The sequence below is a fragment of the Bos indicus x Bos taurus genome, chromosome 2 (assembly GCF_003369695.1).
Source record: "Bos indicus x Bos taurus breed Angus x Brahman F1 hybrid chromosome 2, Bos_hybrid_MaternalHap_v2.0, whole genome shotgun sequence".
Lineage (NCBI taxonomy): Eukaryota > Metazoa > Chordata > Mammalia > Artiodactyla > Bovidae > Bos > Bos indicus x Bos taurus.
The window spans coordinates 62,314,270-62,335,947 of NC_040077.1; the positions used below are offsets into that span (position 1 = coordinate 62,314,270).

At 43.0% G+C, this 21,678-nt stretch overlaps 1 protein-coding gene across 3 annotated transcripts in view; it reads right to left on the reverse strand.

The window, feature by feature from the left end:
• ACMSD (aminocarboxymuconate semialdehyde decarboxylase) overlaps nucleotides 1-21,678 on the reverse strand; it is a 63,432-nt gene that overhangs the window by 33,444 nt on the left and 8,310 nt on the right. For 2 of the 3 annotated variants that reach the window (XR_003514592.1, XM_027562032.1), the window contains exons 2-6: nucleotides 21,258-21,302; nucleotides 12,643-12,739; nucleotides 7,905-7,954; nucleotides 6,314-6,550; nucleotides 1,176-1,269 (exon numbers count right to left, since the gene is read on the reverse strand). Coding sequence is in view for 2 of the 3 variants with exons in the window: in XM_027562032.1 (XP_027417833.1) it covers nucleotides 1,176-1,269; nucleotides 6,314-6,550; nucleotides 7,905-7,954; nucleotides 12,643-12,739; nucleotides 21,258-21,302 (523 nt within the window). In the remaining variant the exon portion in view is untranslated. Of the gene's footprint in view, nucleotides 1-1,175; nucleotides 1,270-6,313; nucleotides 6,551-7,904; nucleotides 7,955-12,642; nucleotides 12,740-21,257; nucleotides 21,303-21,678 lie in introns of those variants that run through there. The other variant, XM_027562041.1, reaches the window with a different exon arrangement.

Sequence of the window (21,678 nt, forward strand, 5' to 3'; positions counted from 1 at the left end):
CAGAAGGGCAGAGGTTTTGCCCATGCTTGGTATATCCTTAGTGCCAGGTACAGGGCCTGACCTGCTGGAAAGGATCGATATATATTTGTGTTGCAAAATAAGTTATGAGATGATCCTCTGTGTAAATGCTCTCTCCTTTGTTTTTCCTGTGGGAAGTTTCAATACAGATATGTTTGTGGGACTTGTCAAAATGTGTTGTGTGAATTGCGAAGAGATTTTCTTTGAAGCTGCAGAGCACTGGGGCTTCTTAGGTTATCTCTTCTAACTGCTGCTCAAGAATTTGGTGGGGGATTGGGAGGAAGCTGCCTTACTAAATTCGTTGGTCTCCAAAAGCAATAACAGGGGCATAAAATGTCAGGGCAGAAAGAGAATCCAGACCAAGTCTTATTCTGAGTCTGGTAGGCCTAGTAGAGATCTCGCCTCCTTTTCCTAGTAGAAGTCTCTCCTCTTATCCTCAGGTGGAAGCATGAGTGAACAGTGCAGGTGGGGAAGAGCATGTGCAGGGAACTTGAAGGCCTGGTCCTTCGATGGGGGAAGTTGACCTTCTACTCACAGTTCCAGGGTTCTCATTTGTAAAGGCTGATGCTATTACTGGCTTCTAAAAAATCTATTAGATAGGCATGGCTGCTTTTTTTCAGAGACTTTTTGGGAGTCCGTGTAATGAGGTACTTTGGAGTCAGACAGATTTGCTTTTTTGCTTTTTAACTATGTGACTTGCACAGCTTACCTAACCACTTCGAGACTCAGTTTCATCATCTTTAAAATAGATATTTTAGGGAATTCTCTGGCAGTTCAGTGGTTAGGATCCTGAGTTACCACTACAAGGAGCATGAATTTGATCCCTGGTTGGGGAACTAAGATCCCTCAAGCTATGTGGCATGGCAAAAAATAAAAGGCTATTATAATGTTAACCTCATAAAGTTTTGTGTGAATAAGATTAAAATTAAATGAAGTAACCTAACTAAATCACTCTGCTATGCACTTGGAACATTATAAATCAACTGTACTTCAACTTTTAAAAATTAAATAAGATAATACATACAGCAATAAGAACTCAATAACTCACAATCCTGTCAATTATTCATATTTTCTCTCTTTGTCATAATAGCATCCATAGATAATTGGAAAACACCAAGGGCTTGACTCTCTTTTTCAGATCACAAGCTGACACGAACCTATGAGCCAAGGGAACCAGTATTTGTCCATCCGTCCATCCATCTGCATGTCCCAGGGGTGCACAAATAGGGAACAGTTCAGCCTTTCAGCCTCCTTCAAAGAAGCAATCAGAGGGTGAGGGGGTTATTGGGATGAGCCAGCAAATATAGGGCACTATTTTAGGGTATTGCTTTTCTCTGGGTCTATATTGATCTGAATAAATAAACTATTTTTGAAGTTTTTTTCTGATCTATATAACAGAATCATTGAAAAACTAACTAAAAAAGAACACTTAGAATTAATAAGGATGTTGGTTAGAATCAAAAATAGCATTGGCAAAATGCTCAAGGATTGATCTCACACCTCAAGTGCCAAGGAGATTTCACCTGGCGGTTCCTATTTGGTCCACTCTTTCAGAAGGATTGTTCAGATTGTATCATTGGAGTCATAGTTGGAGCATTCCCTCCTCTGCCCCTCCTGGAAACCCAATGATGTGGAAAGTGAGGAATTGATGGGCTGGGAGCCAGGGGCTTATGACTGTCCTGGAGCAAGTTGGCCTGACCTATATCATCTGGCCTCTCGGAGTCTGACATTAGGTGGGAATTTCTGGGATCTACAGGCACTCAGAAAGCCTCAGGACCACAGCTGAGCTGCTGTGAGCAAGAAGACTTGAGAAAGGAAGAGCTCTCAGTGCTGCAGCGAAGCAGGTACTGAAAAGAATGTCATGAGCACAACTGCTCCAGGACCTTTTGGGAACTGGAAATACCATCTGGAGGGCATGACCTTTACTTAACACAATGTTTTATTAGAAAAAGTCCTCTCAACAGGTTTTGAATATTAGTGGCTTGCCATGGTTCAAAACAAATTTCCTTGGAGCATTTCTTTTCCAAATATATTAAAGTGCTGGGATGATTCATCCTACGTCTACATATAAACAGTTGGGCCAACCAGGCTGATGCAATGTGACCTGTATGCCTAAACATTTTCAAAATGGAGAAATAGTCCTGGGACAACAGGTGATTCTGGAAGTGGCAGGCAAAGTGTGGATTGAAGAAAGGACTTCTAATTCAACAGGTTCCAGGGAGTGGAAGAGATATAAATATTTTGAAGGGAGAGGAGCTAGTTGGTTTCTACCAGTGGATGCAGGCTGGGGAATATCAACTTCTTGGGATGGTGTGTGCTTGATAAAGGCACATGATCATGGTATCTTGGTGGGATTTCACTCTTCAGGAGGATAAAACTTCATTCTGTGTAATTGTGATGGTTCATTTCTGTTCAGTTAAAATTAGCACATACTTTTGATCACCTTTGGCATATGAGACATTGTAGAGAAAATAAAAATAAGTCACTTACACCTTCAAAATCATGATAACTCTAAATTTATTGAGCACTTACTGTGTGCCAAAAGGATCACAATAAACTGGAAAATTCTGAAAGAGATGGGAATATCAGACCACCTGACCTTCCTCTTGAGAAACCTGTATGCAGGTCAGGAAGCAACAGTTAGAACTGGACATAGAACAACAGACTGGTTCCAAATAGGAAAAGGAGTACGTCAAGGCTGTATACTGTCACCCTGCTTATTTAACTTCTATGCAGAGTACATTATGAGAAACACTGGGCTGGAGGAAGCACAAGCTGGAATCAAGATGCCGGGAGAAATATCAATAACCTCAGATATGCAGATGACACCACCCTATGGCAGAAAGTGAAGAAGAACTAAAGAGCCTCTTGGTGAAAGTGAAAGAGGAGAGTGAAAAAGTTGGCTTAAAGCTCAATACTCATTAAACTAAGATCATGGCATCTGGTCCCATCACTTCATGGCAAATAGATGGGGAAACAGTGGAAACAGTGGCTGACTTTATTTTTCTGGGCTCCAAAATCACTTCAGATGGTGATTGCAGCCATGAAATTAAGACGCTTACTCCTTGGAAGGAAAGTTATGACCAACCTAGACAGCATATTAAAAAGCAGAGACATTACTTTGTCAACAAATGTCTGTCTAGTCAAGGCTATAATTTTTCCAGTGGTCATGTATGGATGTGAGAGTTGGACAGTAAAGAAAGCTGAGTACCAAAGAATTGATGCTTTCAAACTGCGGTGTTGGGGAAGACTCGAGAGTCCCTTGGACTGCAAGGAGATCCAAGCAGTCCATCCTAAAGGAGATCAGTCCTGGGTGTTCATTGGAAGGACTGATTTTGAAGCTGAAACTCCAATACTTTGGCCACCTGATGAGAAGAGCTGACTCATTTGAAAAGACCCTGATGCTGGGAAAGATTGAGGGTAGGAGGAGAAGGTGACAACAGAGAATGAGATGGTTGGATGGCATCACCAACTCGATGGACATGAGTTTGGGTAAACTCCGGGAGTTGGTGATGGACAGGGAGGCCTGGCGTGCTGCGGTTCATGGGGTCGCAAAGAGTCAGACATGACTGAGTGACTGAATTGGCTGACTGAATGTGTGCCAAAACTGTTATATATATATATATATGTATATATATATGTATATATATATATATGTATATTATATATATAATATTATATATGGGTTTCCAGGTGGCGCTAGTGGTAAAGAACCCTCTTGCCAAGGTAGGAGTCGTAAGAGACGTGGGTTTGATCTCTGGATTGGGAATATCCCCTGGAGAAGGGAATGGCTGTCCACTCCAGCATTCTTGCCTGGAGAATCCCATGGACAAAGGAGCCTGGTGGGCTATAGATGATAGGGTTGCATAGAGTTGGACATGACTGACTTGACTTAGCATGCATGCATATATGTATGTATCATATATATTGCAATTTCACAATTGTTAACTAGTTTAATCCTTTAGGAGATGAGTACTTTTTATTATTCCCATTTTACAGAGAGGGAAACTAAGGCAGATAGAGCTAAGTAAGTTACTGAGGTCTTCTGGCTAATAAATGGTAGGCAGTTTTCCACTGCCACTCTGCTTCATACAACAAAGTCATTTTTATACCTGAAAACTGATGTGAGCATGTTTTTGGGTTCCTTCACTGAGAACAGAGGTCTAGGAGATTAGGGGGACAATCAGGTGCTCTGGAGCTTTGGCTGACCTCGCAATGACAAAGCCAGTTTGGCTCACAGAAACTCCTCTCGTTTGTTTCAGCAAGTTAGTGGTGAGGCTGGCAAGTCTTGCTAACCAAACAAATGTGCTGTCAACCCCAGGACATCACAAGTCAAATGGGGCCAGGATGCTTTCTTGAATCCCCACAGAGACTGGCAGACCCCAAAACAGCCTAGTTAGAATGATTAATTGAACTGATCACATAAATGAAAATATCTATTTGGACCCCAACTGGCTGTTGTTGCTTTCTGAGCACCTTAGTAATTCATAAAGCTAAGTCCAATGAATAATAAAATGACTTATAGCTGAAGGCTTGCTCATACTGTGCTGAAACAATTTTATACACAAGTAAATAAATCTTCTTTTCAGAGTTCATTAAAGTTTCTAGAAAACTTTTGCTGGATCAGTTCAGCCACTGCAGCCAATAATCTTCTGGGAGTTCAATATTTAGAGGAGCATTAAATCTTTCAGGTAATTAGGAGGCAATTTAACAGGCAGTCCCCCAACTGGTGGGCAGTGTCCACAGGCACAGACATGGAAAACATCCTTCATGTAGTCAGAGCTCAATAAATAATAAATGAAATAAATGATCAGTGATTATAGTACCTGATGGGTCCACCAACATCTACTTAATTCATTACTGAAGATTTTGTGTTTACAATGAAAATAACCAAAAATGATACTATTATAATTCTAGGACAGAAGAAATTTTTTAAAAATGCAATTGAATAAAGAATTATGCATCTTGAATTCTGGAATTAAGGAAAGCAGATTTAGGTACAGAAAGAACCTCCCAAAGTAGAGAGGACCATGGGATTGTGGACTCTTCTGCTGGATATTTCAGAAATGGCTGGCACTGCATTTGTGAAGATGTATTTTATTATGCAGTGTTTCAAATATAGAAAGTTATAAACAATAGTACAATGAACAGCTATACGTTTACTATCTAATATCATCAAATATTAACATTGTGATGGTATATTTTTGTTGCATATTTTTATTATACTACATTTAAAAATAAATGGTTTAAAAAGTATCTTAATTGCGAGTCGGTTAAATAAAACAAGACATATTGCAATACTATGCAGTTACTTTAAGTCACTCATTGAGAGAATTTTCACTTAGGTTAGAAATTCTCAATTAGAATATAAAATCACATGTATAATAGAATTCCAATTCCATTAAAATATAAAATATGCAGATGTATGCACATAAAAAGATAAATGTACTGTTAACCATGGTTAATCATCTTTAGGTGGCAGAATTATGGGTTATTTTTGTTTTCCTATTTAAAATATAGTTGATTCACAATATTGTGTTAGTTTCAAATGTACAGCATAGTGATTTGTTTTTGTTTTTGCAGGTTATATTCCATTATGGGTTATTACAAGGTATTGGGTTTAATTCCCTGTGATGTACAGTAAATCCTTGTTGCTTTTTTTAGTTTATGTATAGTTATTTTTCTCCTTATGCTTTTCTATATTTTCCACAATTGGATTACTTCATAGTTTTGAAAAATGATAAGAATTTTTTTCCAAAGCAAAAGTAAATACTTTGGGGCCTGTCATTAACCTGATCCTTTTGCACAGTAGCTGTGATGTGGGTAATAATTTGGCTTCCAAATGAAACCTCTTTATTTAAATTAAAAAAAATTTTTATTTTATATTGGAGCACAGTTGATTAACTATGTTGTATTTCAAGTGTATAGCAAAGTGATTTGTTTACACATAAACATGTGTCTATTCTTTTTCAAATTCTTTCCCCATTTAGGTTATTACAGAATATTGAGCAGAGTTCCCTGTGCTTTATAGTAGGTCCTTGTTGGTTATCTATTTTATTCCAAATTAAACTTTAAAAGGAGAGCAAGAGAGCTCAAAAGAAGAGAGATTTCACTGAGTTAAGGCTGCCCTGGGAAGCATTTTCACTTGTCCCTTTTTTAGTAGGATGGCGCTTCCTGTGGGGGAGCTCTTTCCACAGTCCCCCTGCATCCAGCTTGTCATCAGGCATTTCTCCAACCCAGGGACACCCAGCACAGTGCCTGCTCCACGTTGGCTGAGTGGGCACCTCATACTCACCGCGTACACTGGGAAGAGTTCCCGTGCGTTCAGGTCCCACTCGTTGATGTGGGAGCCGATCTGAACCCCGGGAAAGCCCAACTTCCTCACACAGCGCTCCATCTCCTTAACCGCCAGCTCAGGGGCCTGCATGGGCAACGTCCCCAGACCCACAAACCTCCTGGGGTGGCTCGCAATGGTGGCAGCTAGGTCGTTGTTCAGAAGTTGGCACAGGTCTAAAGTGTCCTGAGGTTTGGCCTGGCGGAGACAGGCAAGGGAAAGCACATGGTTCAAAACCTACTTTAGATATTTACTCTGCTCAGCACCTCCTCTAGGTTCAATCATTTGTCCCTCCCAGTGGCTTTACACCTCATAAACCTGAAGCACAGTTTGAGATAGGCACTTGGGCCACAGAAGACCCAGAAGCCAGTCATTACCAAGGTAAAGAAAACTGCTAGGATATTGCTGATTAATTAGAAAACTGATGTAATCAGGGCCTGGAATCCTACACTAGACATAGAATGAGGGCAGACCATCTACCAACCCAAATAGGAGTCTGCAAGGCTCCCCCCACCCACACCAGGAACTGAGCCGGATATCCGGGCACCTCCTTGTCACACCTCCTTGGGGATGTCAGGCTGCTCATGAACCTCTCCTGTCCCTGTCTTTCTCCTTGTCCTTCCTGTTGGCGGTGACACTCAAAGAGTTACCTTAATAGCAAGATGCTGATGCAGACAACGTTTGCTTTCTGTTCTCCTAACTCTCCCTCCTTCCTTTCTGTCTTTCTTTTCAACATCATCCCACCCCACTGCTAAGAATCTGGTACTCTCCAGCAATGCCAGTTGTCCAGTTAGAATAGCACCCAATCAGGTAAATTCAGGTATCTTGAGGTCTTAGGGTATTTTTATTTTAAGCGGTGAATTTTATCATAGGAACAGATAAGTATTGAATCACTGATACTGGAATTATGAGCATAGGTGGCGGAGGTGAGAATAGGTTGGAATTTCCAAAGCTCCTTAAATCACCACATGCTTGAATATTTATTTGGTTGAGTGGGTACTTAGTGTACCTCCAACTACTTACAAAACTGTCCTTTTGCAGGCTTGCCATCATGCCTGAAACTTTCAGCACTCAAGATTTAATCACTTGGGGAAAGACATCCAACTCAAGGAATCCTGTTTCGAATTGTGTGTATTTCCATGGGAGAGGCAACATATTAGGCCATCATCATCACTCCCGTCACCTCAAAATCTTTATCACTTTAGAATAAACTGGCTTGTCAGTTACTGAGCCTCGCTTGGCAGGAATGAGTCAATAGGTCGTTCTGATGGAGATTAAGATTGAGTCTAGAATTGTGCTGTCTAGTGGAAATCCAGTTCAAGTTACATAGTAACATGCAGCTATTGGCTACCATACTGGACTATGGAGTTCTAGAGCAAGGACATAACTAGGAAGACAGGCCTGGGAGAGAACAGTGCAAATGTGAGGGGCCTTGCTGATCTCTAAAGGAGAGTTGAGTGGGCAATGTCAAGACGAGGCATCTGTCTACTTGCTAGGGAACTGGATGTGAGCCTTTGCTCACCAAGGAGATGGATTGAGATTTCACACTCACCCAGTAGCTAAACATGACAGGAACCGTGGAAAGGGCTTGCACAGTCACTCCTAGACACAGAACCAAAGGCAAAACCAGTGAGAAGAATGACCCAGGCACCTCTGCATCTCCCAGGGCCTTGGAGCCTAGCAAGTCCCCGTCCCACCTTCCTTCTGCTCTGCCCTCCCTCACTGTGTCTTCCCTGTCTCCTTCTCTCAGGGTTCTCTGCCCTAGGCTTCCCTCATCCCTCAGCCTCAGTTCTAAGAGGAGGAGGAAAGGCTGGACAAAAATGAGATCATTGAAGAAAAACGAAAATGCCCATTTTTCAAAGCTTATTTCAACAACTGTGAAGTTGTATTTAAGCAAGGCATTTCCCCATCAGTTTTTTTAAGGTGTTTCATCTTAGGTCATGCATGACAGAGTATATTTCTCAGTCACCTTCCTGGCCCTGTAATTCATCTCCTAAGTGAGTCTGGGTAGAGTCCCACTGTCTGGAATGCCCAGAATGAGGCCCTGAGTGTGGTTCCAGATTCCAGCCTCCAGGATGCCTAAACTCTCTGATAGTCTCACTCCTGGAGCTGGGGTATTGGGAGAGATGCTGCCAAACCAAGGATGGGCCCTCTTTCCCTCATACACACATCCAACCCAACAGCAAGTCCTGTTTGCTCTACTCCAGTTCCTTTTATGCACTCACCTCTCCCCATCTCTTGCCACTGCCTGGTCCAAGCCACCAGCATTTCCTATGGGGACTGCTGCAGAAGCCTCCAAGCTGGTCTCCTACCATCACTGTTGTCCTCTTACAGTTTGTTTTCCACTTGGAAGCCAGAGTAAGTGTTAAAACTTAGATCAAGTCACTCTATTATTCAAAACTTCCAAGTACTTTTAGAGTAAAATCACACTTAGAGTAAAATCCAGACTTGAACATGGTATAAGGCTCCACACAGTCTCTCCTGCTCACACTGAGCTTCATTTGCCTCCTGCCTGTTTTTTGGAGCTCTTTCCTGCCCCATGGCCTTTGCACAGCTATTCCATCTGCCTGGAATGCTCTTCTTTTGGCTCATCACAGGATGCGCTCCTTTTCACCCCAAGATCTCCGTTCAAACATCAGATTCTTGGAGAGGCTTTCCCTAACTCCATGCATTCTCTGTCTCACTGTTCTGTTCTTTTAATGTTCTGTGACTTATTACAGTCTGTCATGACTGTAGTTAGTTGTTTATTCTGTGCCATTCCTTACTTGATCATAAACACCACATGAGCCTGTCTGTCTATGTCCCATCCCTAGTGTCCAGAATAGTGCCTGGCGTGTTGAACATACCCATATATGAAAAAATAGATCATTGTTTAGTGAGGACTAGACCCTACAGCTTTTGATTATAGAGCATCGTTAAATGTTGCCACAGATAGGATTTGTGTCCATTGATTAGTTTGCAACAGACAAGTCCCTTTCAGCTGCAAAATCTTCACATTTTACACAAATGCTTTTGCTGACATTATTCCGTTTAATTTCTCTACTTTACAGATTGGATCTAAGGTCACATGGTCTGCCAGTGGCGGGATGAGGCTCCTGTCCAGCTTGGCTCCTTCCCTACACCCCAGTGGCCATCACTTGTCACTGTATTTCATATTAACATAGTAAATTGCATTATTTATGTGCTGGTTTATTTGGATAGCTATTCTTTAGTCTCTGGGAATTGAGAGGGAAAAAACAAGTCTAATCCAATTAGAGCAGATATTTAAAAAAACAAACAAACAGGTGTTTAAAAGTTTGGCATAGCACAGCATTCCCCAAATTTACTGCTTTACCTTGAGTAAAGTGGGCAGAGGCCAGGGGTAGAGAGAAGTGACATCATAAAAACAAATTCAGAGGCCTTCCTTTAAAAACTCTGACTCAGTGGATGGGGCCTGAAAAAAATTCCTAGTAAGCACCCCAGGCAATGCTTATCCTGAGGGAGGTTTGGGAAAAGCTCTCTTGGAAGAGTGAAGGAATGGGAGAGACAGTCCCGAGTACATTCCCAGCTCTACCATTTACTGTTGTGCGTTCCCAAGCAAAATCATTTAAACCCTTTGCATCCCTCAGGTGGGAATAGGTACAACAATGCCTGCCACGTAATGTGATGAAGCAACCCAGGAGCTACCAATTACATTTGTCTCCCGGTGAAAATGGCATGGCATGCTGAGATCTTCTGTGTTGTGCCTTTATCATTTTATTTTCTTACCTTGGCGGAGGCAGAAGGATACACTGTTAAGCCCTTGTGGCCAGACTGCCTGGGTTCAAATCCCTGTTTTGCCCCCTATAAGTTATGTAATCTTGGACAGATTGCTTAACCTCTGTCCCTAAGTTTCTTCATCTGTAAAATGGGTATAATAATAGTTGCTACCACCTATGGTTGTTATAGAAATTGACTTAATACATGTTGGGTGCTGAGAACAATGCCTGGAAACAAAATAAATGCTCAGCAAGGGTTAGCCATGACTGTTCTCTTAAGGATAGCCATGGAATGAAACACACAACCAAAACCAAAGGGGACATTCTTTATCTAAACTGTAGTCTTGAACAATAGTTCTGACACTAGTCATCATTTCCACTAGTTTTCCCCTTGAGAGGTGGGAGCTCTGGTTCAGCTTGGGCTCTGCTATCAGTCTGGGAAGCCAGTTCTCTCTCCAGTGCCCCTCCCATCCCTGTTCTAGAACAGAGGCATGTGTACTGTTTTCTCTGGAATGGCCTATAGAGGTGCTTCAGGCTGTCCACAAAGTTCAATGTCAGTGCAATTTAGACAAACTTTTAATTATTTTAAAAAAATCTGTAAAGCAATATCTGGCCTAGAGTGCATGGATGCGTGTGTGCATGCTAAGTTGCTTTAGTTGTGTCCCAGTCTTTGCAACCCAGTGAACTGTAGCCTGCCAAGCTCCCCTGTCCATGAGATTCTCCAGGCAAGAATACTGGAGTGGGTTGCCATGCCTTCCTCCAGGGGATCTTCCCAACCCAGGGATCTCTTATGTCCCCTGCATTGGCAGATGGGCTCTTTACCACTAGCGCCACCGGACATGACTGAAGTGACTTAGCAGCAGCAGCAGCACCACTGGGGAAGCCCATCTAGCTTAGAGTTGCCAGAGACCGCCTACTCATTTTGGGGCTGATAGTTCAACTCAGTTTGTGCAGACCTTAGAATAAAATGTCTCCTGCTATCTCTGTGTATGTACTTGAACTTCTCATGCATTTGTCTTTGGTTATAAAGACGGTAGATACAAACTCTTTTGTTTGTGTGTATGAACTGTTTGTTTTCTGGATTAAATCTAGACCACTGATGTTGAAATTTAGGCCTGACAGTGTTATTGTGGGGGCTCCTCATCACAGCCCCTGGGCATGGCCCATGGGTGTACAGAAGGCTGGGTGCCCTTGTTGGAGCACGCTCTCCTTGGTGGCACAGCCAGCCAGGTAATAACAAGTGAAAGCACAATGTGGCTGTCATACCATACTTTAAAAATTAAATTTTATTTATTTTTCATCCCCGTCCATCATATCATATTTTAGATAGGCTTTCACAATTCTTTTGAACTGGGGGGACTTGTTTGATTTTTAAATATAGGATAAGGAATGCAAGCAGTTATTAGAAACTGTTATTGATTTAGCTAGGAAATAAAAATTTCCTAACTCTCCCCTTTCAAATGTCTGGATTAGTTTTATTGTAGAGTCTAGTGGGACTATCTGATTGCTTTTTGTGTCTGCTCCTGCTTCCACCCCATGTGTGTCTGTGGGGATGTTCTGTGTACTGTGCTAAAGCAAACTGCAGAAACAAGTTGAATCCTGACTCAACTAAGAAAGCAGTTGACATCTTTAATCTGTGAATTCGAATATTTACTGTTTTTGTTTGTTTGTGTGTTTGGCCATGCCGTATCATGTGGGATCTTAGTTCCCTGACCAGGAATGGAACCCAGGACCCCTGCACTGGAAACCCAAAGTCCTAACCACTGGGTCACCAGGGAAATCCCTAATTCTTACTGTTTTAATTGACTCTATAAGTAAATACTATGCATTTGAATTTAACATTTTTAAAATAATAAAATACTACTTTTATCTTTTTGATAATATAGCACGTGTGCATGTGTGCTACGTTGCTTCAGTCGTGTCTGACTCTTTGTGACCGTGTGGATGGTAGCCCTCCAGGCTCCTCTGTCCATGGGATTTTCCAGGCAAGAATACTGTAATGGGTTGCCATGCCTGCCTCCAGGGGATCTTCCCAACCCAGGGATTGAACCTGAGTCTCTCATGTCTTCTGTATTGTGCAAGAGGGTTCTTTACCACTAGCACCACCTAGAAAGCCCCGATAACACAGCATTCTACTTTAAAACAAGCGTACCTAATTTGGGGGCTTCCCTGGTGGCTCAGATGGTAAAGAATTGCCTGCAATGCAGGAGACTTTGGTTCAATCCCTGGGTTGGGAAGATTCCTCTGGAGAAGGAAATGGCTGCCCCCTCCAATATTCTTGCCTGGGAAATCCCCTGGACAGGGGCGCCTGGAGGGCTACAGTCTATGGGGTCTCAAAGAGTCAAACACAACTGAGCACACACATACCTAAAGTTTAAATCCACACTCCAAAAACATTATAGTGGAGGGTGCCATCCCTCCCCCAGTGAAGCTGAAACAGTGGAGAAAATGGGATCAGAGGTTGCCATCACATAAATCATGTAAGGTAATCAAAGGGCAGACTTGCCTCTAACATCAGATGGAAACATTGATACCTTTTCTCATTGTAAATACCTGTTTGGTCCATTTCTCTAAGACGAGCTTCTGGATCCCAGCAGTTCTCTTGGACCACTCTGAAGACCTTCCCATCTTTCAGCATCTTTGCTTCTCCCTAGGACAGAAAACTCACATCAGCAAAAGGTGACCTAAGCTTGCTTAGCTGGAGAAAGGAACAGTAATCCACTCCAGTATTCTTACCCGGAGAATCCCATGGACAGAGAAGCATGGTGGGCTACAGTCCATGGGGTTGCAAAGAGTCGTACATGACTGACTAACACACACACACACACACACACACACACACAAGCTTACTTAGATTAATTCTTCCTTGTATGCTTTGGGATGTGGTTCTCCCCTAATCTTTTTAGGCATTTTTCCTTAATCCTTGAAGAAGTACATATTTGTTTTTTTAGCAGAACTCAACTTGTTTTCCCCCTGCCTTAATATTGACTTGGATTTGAAGGGGTGTGCTCTGTGGGTGTCAGAGGCTGGATACAGAGAGAACCAGGTCATGGTCATGACTTTTTGGGACTATACAACTGAGGATTGTGTAGGTTACCTTGCCATTCTGAACTGCTGGCTCCAAAAGCTAAGAGGATGGCCCAGGATTTGGAAAACTCTAGATTTATAACATTTTAGAACTGGTAAATGGCACCCCACTCCAGTACTCTTGCCTGGAAAATCCCATGGATGGAGGAACCTGGTGGGCTGCAGTCCATGGGGTCGCTAAGAGTCAGACACGACTGAGCGACTTCACTTTCACTTTTCACTTTCATGCTTTGGAGAAGGAAATGGCAACTTACTCCAGTGTTCTTGCCTGGAGAATCCCGGGGACGGGGGAGCCTGGTAGGTCTATGGGGTCGCACAGAGTCGGACATGACTGAAGCGACTTAGCAGCAGCAGCAGCAGCAGCAGCAAGGACCTCTGAGGTAGGCCATGTTGTCCAACCCTGTTTTTTTTTTTTATTTAATATTTATTCACTTACTTATTTTTGGCTGTGTTGGGTCTTTGTTGCTGCACTCAGGTTTTCTCTAGCTGCAGTGAGTGGGAGTTACTCTTCTTATTGCAGTGGCCTCTCTTGTTGCGGAGCATGGGCTCTAGGCATGCAGGCTCAGTAGTTGTGGCCCATGGGCTTAGTTGCTCCATAGCGTGTAGGATTTCCCAGCCCAGGGATTGAACCCATGTCCGCTGCATTGGCAGGTGGATTCTTAACCACTGGACCACCAGGGAAGCCCCAACTTCTTGTTTTATAAAGAAGCAACAGATGGATAGTGAGAGGAAACAATTTGTCTGGCAGAGCAGGGCCCGCGAATGTCAGGACCTGCAGGGGGAGGCAGGCCATGCGGTGACCCAGTCTAGACGTGCACGTGAAGTTTGGTGCTGAGCTGCTGCTTCCCCCAGGCATCGTGCCTGCCTTGTACACTGCCTTTTAATACTCAGGGAAGGGGGGCCAAACTAAATGGCTTCTCAAAGCATGGCTGCTGCTGCTGCTTAGGCTCTAAATTGAGCTTCAGGTTGCTGATCCCTAAAGAAAGGGAAAAGTTCTCCCTAAAATCATACTTCTCAGGTTCAAATCATTATTCTGCAACTTATCGTATAGCGATAAACAAGTTAAACATCTCTGAACCTCAGTTTGCTCTTTTTTTGTTGTTTGTTTGCTCTTTTTTTCATTATAAAACATGTTAATTTAGCACCTACTTTACTTTCTCTGACTGATGTAAAAACTTTAAGGATATACAGTTGGAAAAAGAAAGGATATACACTTGAGGAAAAAAGACAAGTTAATAATCTGCCACTAAAATTTAGGTCATAAGCATGGAGATTGGAAGGACTGAGAAAAGGAAGAAGAAATTAAGGCACAGATTTCCATCCATGGAGATGAAGAACAGAGTACCTGAGTTGATTGGGCAGAGGTTCCATAAGCCTACTATTTTTGTAGATATTAGTAGTTTATTATTTAAAAATGTGTTTTATTGAAAAATAGTTGATTTACAGTGTTTATTAATTTCTACTACACAGCAAAGTGATTCAGTTATCCTTCCCAAGATGGTATAATGTGCCACCAAGATCCCCCTTCAAGAATAGAGGAGTTGGGAGTTCCCTGGTGGTCCAGTGGCTAGGACTCTGTGTTTTCACTGTGGGGGTCTGGGTTCAATCCCTGGTTAGGGAACTAAGATCCCTCAAGTTGTGCAACATGGCCAAAAAAAGAAAAAAGGATTTCTTCTCCTAGCTTCTGAGAATTACCAGGGAGTATTGCTGGCAGACAGCTCTCAGTTGTCAGTCCCTATGGAGAAAATAGGAAGATTGCCTTGGGTGAAGAGAACCACTTCCCTAAAGTCCTGCCTCATTTCCAGGGAAGTCCATTTCCAATGACTGATTACTGTAGAGCAAAAGGCCCCTCTTCTTTGCCCCCCACCCCCAACTTGGGACCCCTGTGGAGGTTAGTTCTAGAGCTTCTTAAGGGTCAGCTTAGACCTCTGTTGAGAACATCACAGCTCAACATTGCCCTGTTGTATCCTACTTCCTCCTTTCCCCTTCCACTGATGTCCATTCTGAGAGCACGTCCTATTAAACCTTTTGCATGCTCACCTCCATCTCAGAGTCTGATTCCCAAGGAACCTCAGAATCTCACCTGTGATGCTTCTGATTCTTAAGTTCTAGTTTTAATACTGTCTACAAACGAGTCCAAGTATAGCTGATATTTCAAATGTCTGGTATTGTGTATCACTAAAAAGTATATTTTATAGAATGACCATGTTATCCAGCAATCCCACTCCTGGGTACATATCCAGACAAAACTTCAATTCAAAAAGATACAAGCACCCCTATGTTCATAGCAGCAGTATCCACAATAGCCAAGACATAGAAACAGCCCAAATGTTCATTGACAGATGAATGGATAAAGAAGATGTAGTACAATGAAATACTACTCTGTCATAAAAAGAATGAGATAATGCCATTTGCAGCAGCATGCATTCAACTAGAGATTATCATACTAGGTAAAGTAAGAAAGGAGAGAGAAATACCATATAATATCATTTATATGTGGAATCTAAAATTTGGCACAAACAAACCTACCTATGAAACAGAAATGGACTAAAAGACAGAGATCAGACTTGTGGTTGCCAAGGGGGAGGACGATGGAAGAGGGATGGCCTGGGAGTTTGGGTTTAGTAGATGCAAGCTATTACATATAGAATCAGTGGACAAGAAGGAAAATAATAGCACAGGGGAAAAAATAAAATGTGTATTTTAAAATTCTTTTATCAACAGATTTCCATTCTCTTCCCCCTTCCCCAGGTGCCCACTCAAGCTCTACCTCTAGACCATGCAAGCTGCTAGACTGGTTGGGCTTGAGGTGCAGAGCTGGCAGAAATGACCCAGACACTGTCACCAGGAAGCAGCCTCTGTAATCACTGCAGCTGTCACTTTAAAGTTTCTGAAGGACAGCTCCATGGGAAGCTATGTTACAACCACTTCCAGCTATATTCACTCAACCTGCTACTGCTCATCTCTTGCTCAGATCTGCTTGTCCTCCTGGCTCTATTGCATCTCTCCTTGAGGTCAGCATTATCATTCTCACCCCTCTGAGACTACATCATTTTTTTCACTTCCCTCTGCTTGACATGTCACCATCCCATCCACTTTCCAATATGTCTCGAAAATAGACCCTGCAGTGATCCACATTTCTCCACCCCCACTGCTCCAGCCTTGGTCTGGCCCTATCTTCTCTCATCTGAATGATGCTGCAGCCTCAAGCCTGATCTCTTTCTGCTTTCATTCTTATTCCTGTCTAACCCAGTCTCCACAAAGCAGTAGAGTAAACTATTAAAACCCTAAATCAGATCTTGCTAGTTCCGCACCGGAAACTCTTGAATGGATTTCTATTGTCCTGAAGATAAAATGCAAACCCCTTAACCTGACCTAAGGGGCTTCATCATCTAACCTCTGCTTGTCCCCACAACTTAATCATGTGTCTCAGTTCAGTTCAGTCGCTCAGTCGTGTCCAACTCTTTGCAATCCCATGAATCGCAGCATGCCAGGCCTCCCTGTCTATTACCAACTCCCGGAGTTCACTCAGACTCACGTCCATCAAGTCAGTGATGCCATCCAGCCATCTCATCCTCTGTCGTCCCCTTCTCCTCCTGCCCCCAATCCCTCCCAGCATCAGTCTTTTCCAATGAGTCAACTCTTCTCATGAGGTGGCCAAAGTACTGGAGTTTCAGCTTTAGCATCATTCCTTCCAAAGAACTCCCAGGACTGATCTCCTTCAGAATGGACTGGTTGGATCTCCTTGCAGTCCAAGGGACTCTCGAGAGTCTTCTCCAACACCACAGTTCAAAAGCATCAATTCTTTGGCACTCAGCTTTCTTCACAGTCCAACTCTCACATCCATACATGACCACAGGAAAAACCATAGCCTTGACTAGACGGACCTTTCTTGGCAAAGTAATGTCTCTGCTTTTGAATATGCTATCTAGGTTGGTCATAACTTTCCTTCCTAGGAGTAAGCTTCTTTTAATTTCATGGCTGCAGTCACCATCTGCACTGATTTTGGAGCCCCCAAAAATAAAGTCTGACACTGTTTCCACTGTTTCCCCATCTATTTCCCATGAAGTGATGAGACTGGATGCCATGATCTTCGTTTTCTGAATGTTGAGCTTTAAGCCAACTTTTTCACTCTCCACTTTCACTTTCATCAAGAGGCTTTTTAGTTCCTCTTCACTTTCTGCCATAAGGGTGGTGTCATCTGTATATCTGAGGTTATTGATATTTCTCCTGGCAATCTTGATTCCAGCTTGAACAGTACATTCTGCTATTTTCTTTTGTAACGTATTTTATTTTTAAAGCTGTCCTAACCCACTGAATTGATATTATTACTCATTGTTAGGTTGCTATGCTATGCTAAGTCACTTCAGTCGTGTCCAACTCTGTGCGACCCCATAGACGGCAGCCCACCAGGCTCCTCCGTCCCTGGGATTCTCCAGGCAAGAACACTGGAGTGGGTTGCCATTTCCTTCTCCAATGCATGAAGGTGAAAAGTGAAAGTGAAGTCTCTCAGTTGTGTCCAACTCTTTGTGACCCCATGGACTGCAGCCTACCAGGCTCCTCTGGCCATGGGATTTTCCAGGCAAGAGTACTGGAGTGGGGTGCCATTGCCTTCTCCTCATTGTTAGGTTGCAACCCATTAAACACTGGACTAGATGATCCCTAGGCCTACAGTCCTCTGGTTTTTTATCTTCATGAAAGTTGCCCGCTGTCTTGCCCTTCCCACCCCCTGCATTCCCTCACTCTTTTGCTCAGCACAATTTTGTTACTATCTGTATGTTCTTTATTCATATGAGTGTCTTCTTGGTTCCCCAGTGAGAGGGAAATCATTTTGAGAGCAGGAACCTGATGATTGAAGATCACACAGAATAGTGTGGGTGAAAATACTAAGTGTGATTGCAATGGTGTGTGTGTTTGTATTTCAAGGGCCTGAAAAACGCTCAGACGTCTATGGCCCATGTATTTGAACTGGGCCGTGGATCTGGCCTCTCTTAAACGCTGTGGGGTGTTCCTGCCATCAGCACTTAATTCTACCCTACCCCTTGCTGCTCCTGAGAGGAGGGCGTACATAGTTTTAGAAATTTTCAACCAAATTATACATGGTCAACCCAAGGACAAATGATGTTTCTCAGTTCTGAACAAGGCTTTACCATGGCAAACAATACCCCTTGATTCATTCCAAAAGCATTGAAAAATCAAAGGTTAAGAAGAGAAACAAATAGGGCAGACCAAAGATGTGTTTGGGAAATACCTTTCAGGAAACAGGAATCTCTGAGGTAAATTGGTCATGGATGGGGGACAGAAAATATTATTCACAAAAGGAATGTAGGCAAATAAAAAGGAATTGCTCTAAGCTGAATTTGCAATTTGTATGTATTTATATGTCGTTTTCCAGTGACTGTGATCCCTGACTACGGTAATTATAAAAAAAAAAAAAAACCAATTTAGTTCTGCTTTGGTTTGCTTTGTTTTGTTTTTGAAATGGAGGAAAGGAAAATATCACTTTGATTTAGACTACTGTTATATCCAATTTTGCTGGAACTATGCAAGTGGTAGATTTGATTTGAAATATTTTCATTCTTGGGTTTCTTGTTGTTTGTTGAAGTTTTTTGTTTGTTTTGTTTTTGTTTTGAGAAATGCTGTTATGTTTACCAAACTTCTGTTGACACAAAAATGAAATGAAGGCCATTCAGATCTAGTTATGAAGGGTAGAAACTGCAAGCCTGGGACATGGAGTAAAAAAAAAAGTTACAGGCTGCTCATCCTCCACTTGGGGCTTCCTAGTGGCCTTGTCATCATCTCCACTCAGCTTATTTTCTCTTTTGGGCAGACTTGAGAGCCAGCTTAGGGCTTCCCGGGTGGCTCAGTGGTAAAGAATCCGCCTGCCAATGTAGGAGATGCTGGAGACACAGGTTCGATCCCTAAATTGAGAAGATCCCCTTGAGGAAGAAATGAAAAGCCACTCCAGTATTCTTGACTAGAAAACCCCGTGGACAGAGCAGACTAGTGGGCTATAGTCTATTGGGTTGCAAAGAGCTGGACACGACTTGATGACTGAGCACAAGCAGGAGGCCAGCTTAGATCACCAGCTCCCAGGCTGGGAACTGGCACTTTTCATGGAAGAAGTGCAGTCTCGTGTCTAAACTGGCACTTAGTGGGCAGTCTTTGATGAAGGTGAGAATGAGCTGCCCCATAGATTCTGATATTTAAAAAAACTCTTTAATGATTCCTCACTGCCTTTAGGATCAAGTACAAAGGCCTAAGCCCATCCCCCAAGGCCCCGTTTGATGAGGCTTCTGCCTACCTCTCCAGCTTCTTCCTACCACCTTGCCCACCAAACTCTTACATGCCTCTATCTGACCCCTACAGAGTACACTATGGCCTTTTAATGCTTTTCTTTTTTTGGCCATGTTGCATGGCATGAGGGATCTTAGTTCCCTGATCAGGGATCGAGCCTGCACTCCCCATATTGGAAGTGCAGAGTTCTAACCTCTGGACCGGCAGGGAAGTCCCCAGGGGATCTGTTTAAGCCATTAAGACCTTTCAAGGAAGTTACATTGCATTAAGGCTAAAATCTGGCCTCCTTAGCACGTCCTTCAAGTCTGTCCATAATCTGGTCCCTGCTCGCCTCTTTTCCTGCCATCTCCGCTTGCACCACATCTTAGCCAAACTGTCCTCCTTGTTCTTTGAACACAGCCCTTCCACACATGGTAGCCTTTGCAACTGCTATTCCCTCATCCAGGGACACTCTTCCAGGGTTTTCCTTCTCATCATCTTAAGTCTTTGTTAGCTCCCCAACCAGCCAGCCCAGACAAATCTCCCAGTCACCCCTTGTTCCAGCACTGCTTTTTATTCCATCCTCTGAAGTGATTATGTTTGTTTGCTGCCCCTAGAATTTGAGCAGGGAGCATGTCTGTCTTGTTCACCAGCATATTCCATGTGTCTAGCCTGGTGGGCCTGGCATCAAATAGGTGTCATAAAAATCAGTGAGTGAGTGAGTGGATAGAGCCAGTGGTTTTCAAGCTTGAGTAAATATCAGAATCAACTGGAGACTTGTCAAAATACAGATTGCTGGCCCAATCCTCAGCATTCCTGATTTTGTATGTCTGAGGTGAGGCCCAAGAATTGGCCTTTCTCCCAAGTTCCCAGGTGACACTGAACTTGCTGGTCAGCAGACCATACTTTGAGAAATGCTGATACCAGCCCAAGCCAAGTGCTTGAGTCCTGGGTTTACGGATGTTTCATATCCCCATGCCTTCGCTCCCTGTCTTTGTTTTCTTTTTTCCTTTATTCCTCGGGCAAACCTTCACCTCTGCTTCCAGACGCAGGAAGAGCATCATTTCTTCCAGGAGGCCTTCTCCAAATCCTTAGTGCCCAAATCTATATCCTCCAGTACCTGGTCCTTATCTTGTCACAGTGCCTTGAATTATCCCTGGTCTTCCCATACCCCCAGTCCTTCAGGGCTAACTTAGTCATGTTTGTGCTTTGCTGGAAGCTCAGGAGGGTTCCCCCTGCCCTCCATGAGGGCATGTGATGCCTCTGAAAATGAAGTTGGCCCAGACCCCTAGTTGGCAGCTCACTCTCAGGCCTCATTATGTGCAAAATGCTTTGCCCCAAGTCTTCCTCCTCTTGCTCTTTCCTCAGACTAAACTCCACCCTTAATAACAGTGGCTTATTCTTGGTTTTGTCTCCATGTTTAATTTCTCCACCTGTGCTCAAACCTAAACTCTTCCATTTATTTGGTCGACCTTACTATACTGTCATAACTGTGGAGAGAACTAGGTTGCTTCCTTGAGGCAGAGCAATGCTAAAATTGGTTCCAGGGCAAAAATAAAAAAAAAAGAGAGAGAGAGAGAGATTTCTTCATGGCTTCTCCAATTTCAATTTTATCTTTCTAAATGCTGCTCTTTGAAGTTACACCCATTTTTCAAAATACTTTGGAGAAACCTCAGTGCTGCCTACTATAAAGCTCAGTTGGAGGGCAAAAGAGTTGGGGGTCCCTGGAGGACCGAGTGCAGGAGGGTCTCAGACTCAGTTTGTCCAGGGGTCTGAGGCATAGTTGTTCTTTGGGAGACACTCACCTTGCCATTGTGTTGGAGCTGCACCCAGCCTCCATAACCGAATCTCTGTGGGGAAAGGGGAGAACAATCAGACTAGAAGACCACAGCAGAGAGGACTGCAAGAAGGTGGAGTCCCTGGGCTAGAGCATCCAAGTGCCATCCTTTCAAACAACTTCCCATTTCCTTCCCCATGACCATGACCACTTATTCCATGTTTATATTCCAATCAGGTTATTTTTTCCTGAAATTTTCAGGAAGAAAATTCTATATCACAGAAGTGCTAGTTTTATTATTTTTTCCTAATGCATGTTACAGCATGTTAAAAATTTGTTTTATTTTTTAAAATTTTAATTCATTTATACATATTAGTTTATTTTTCTGGCCATGTGGTATGTGGGATATTAGTTCCTCAATCAGGGATCAAACCCATGCCTCCTGCAGG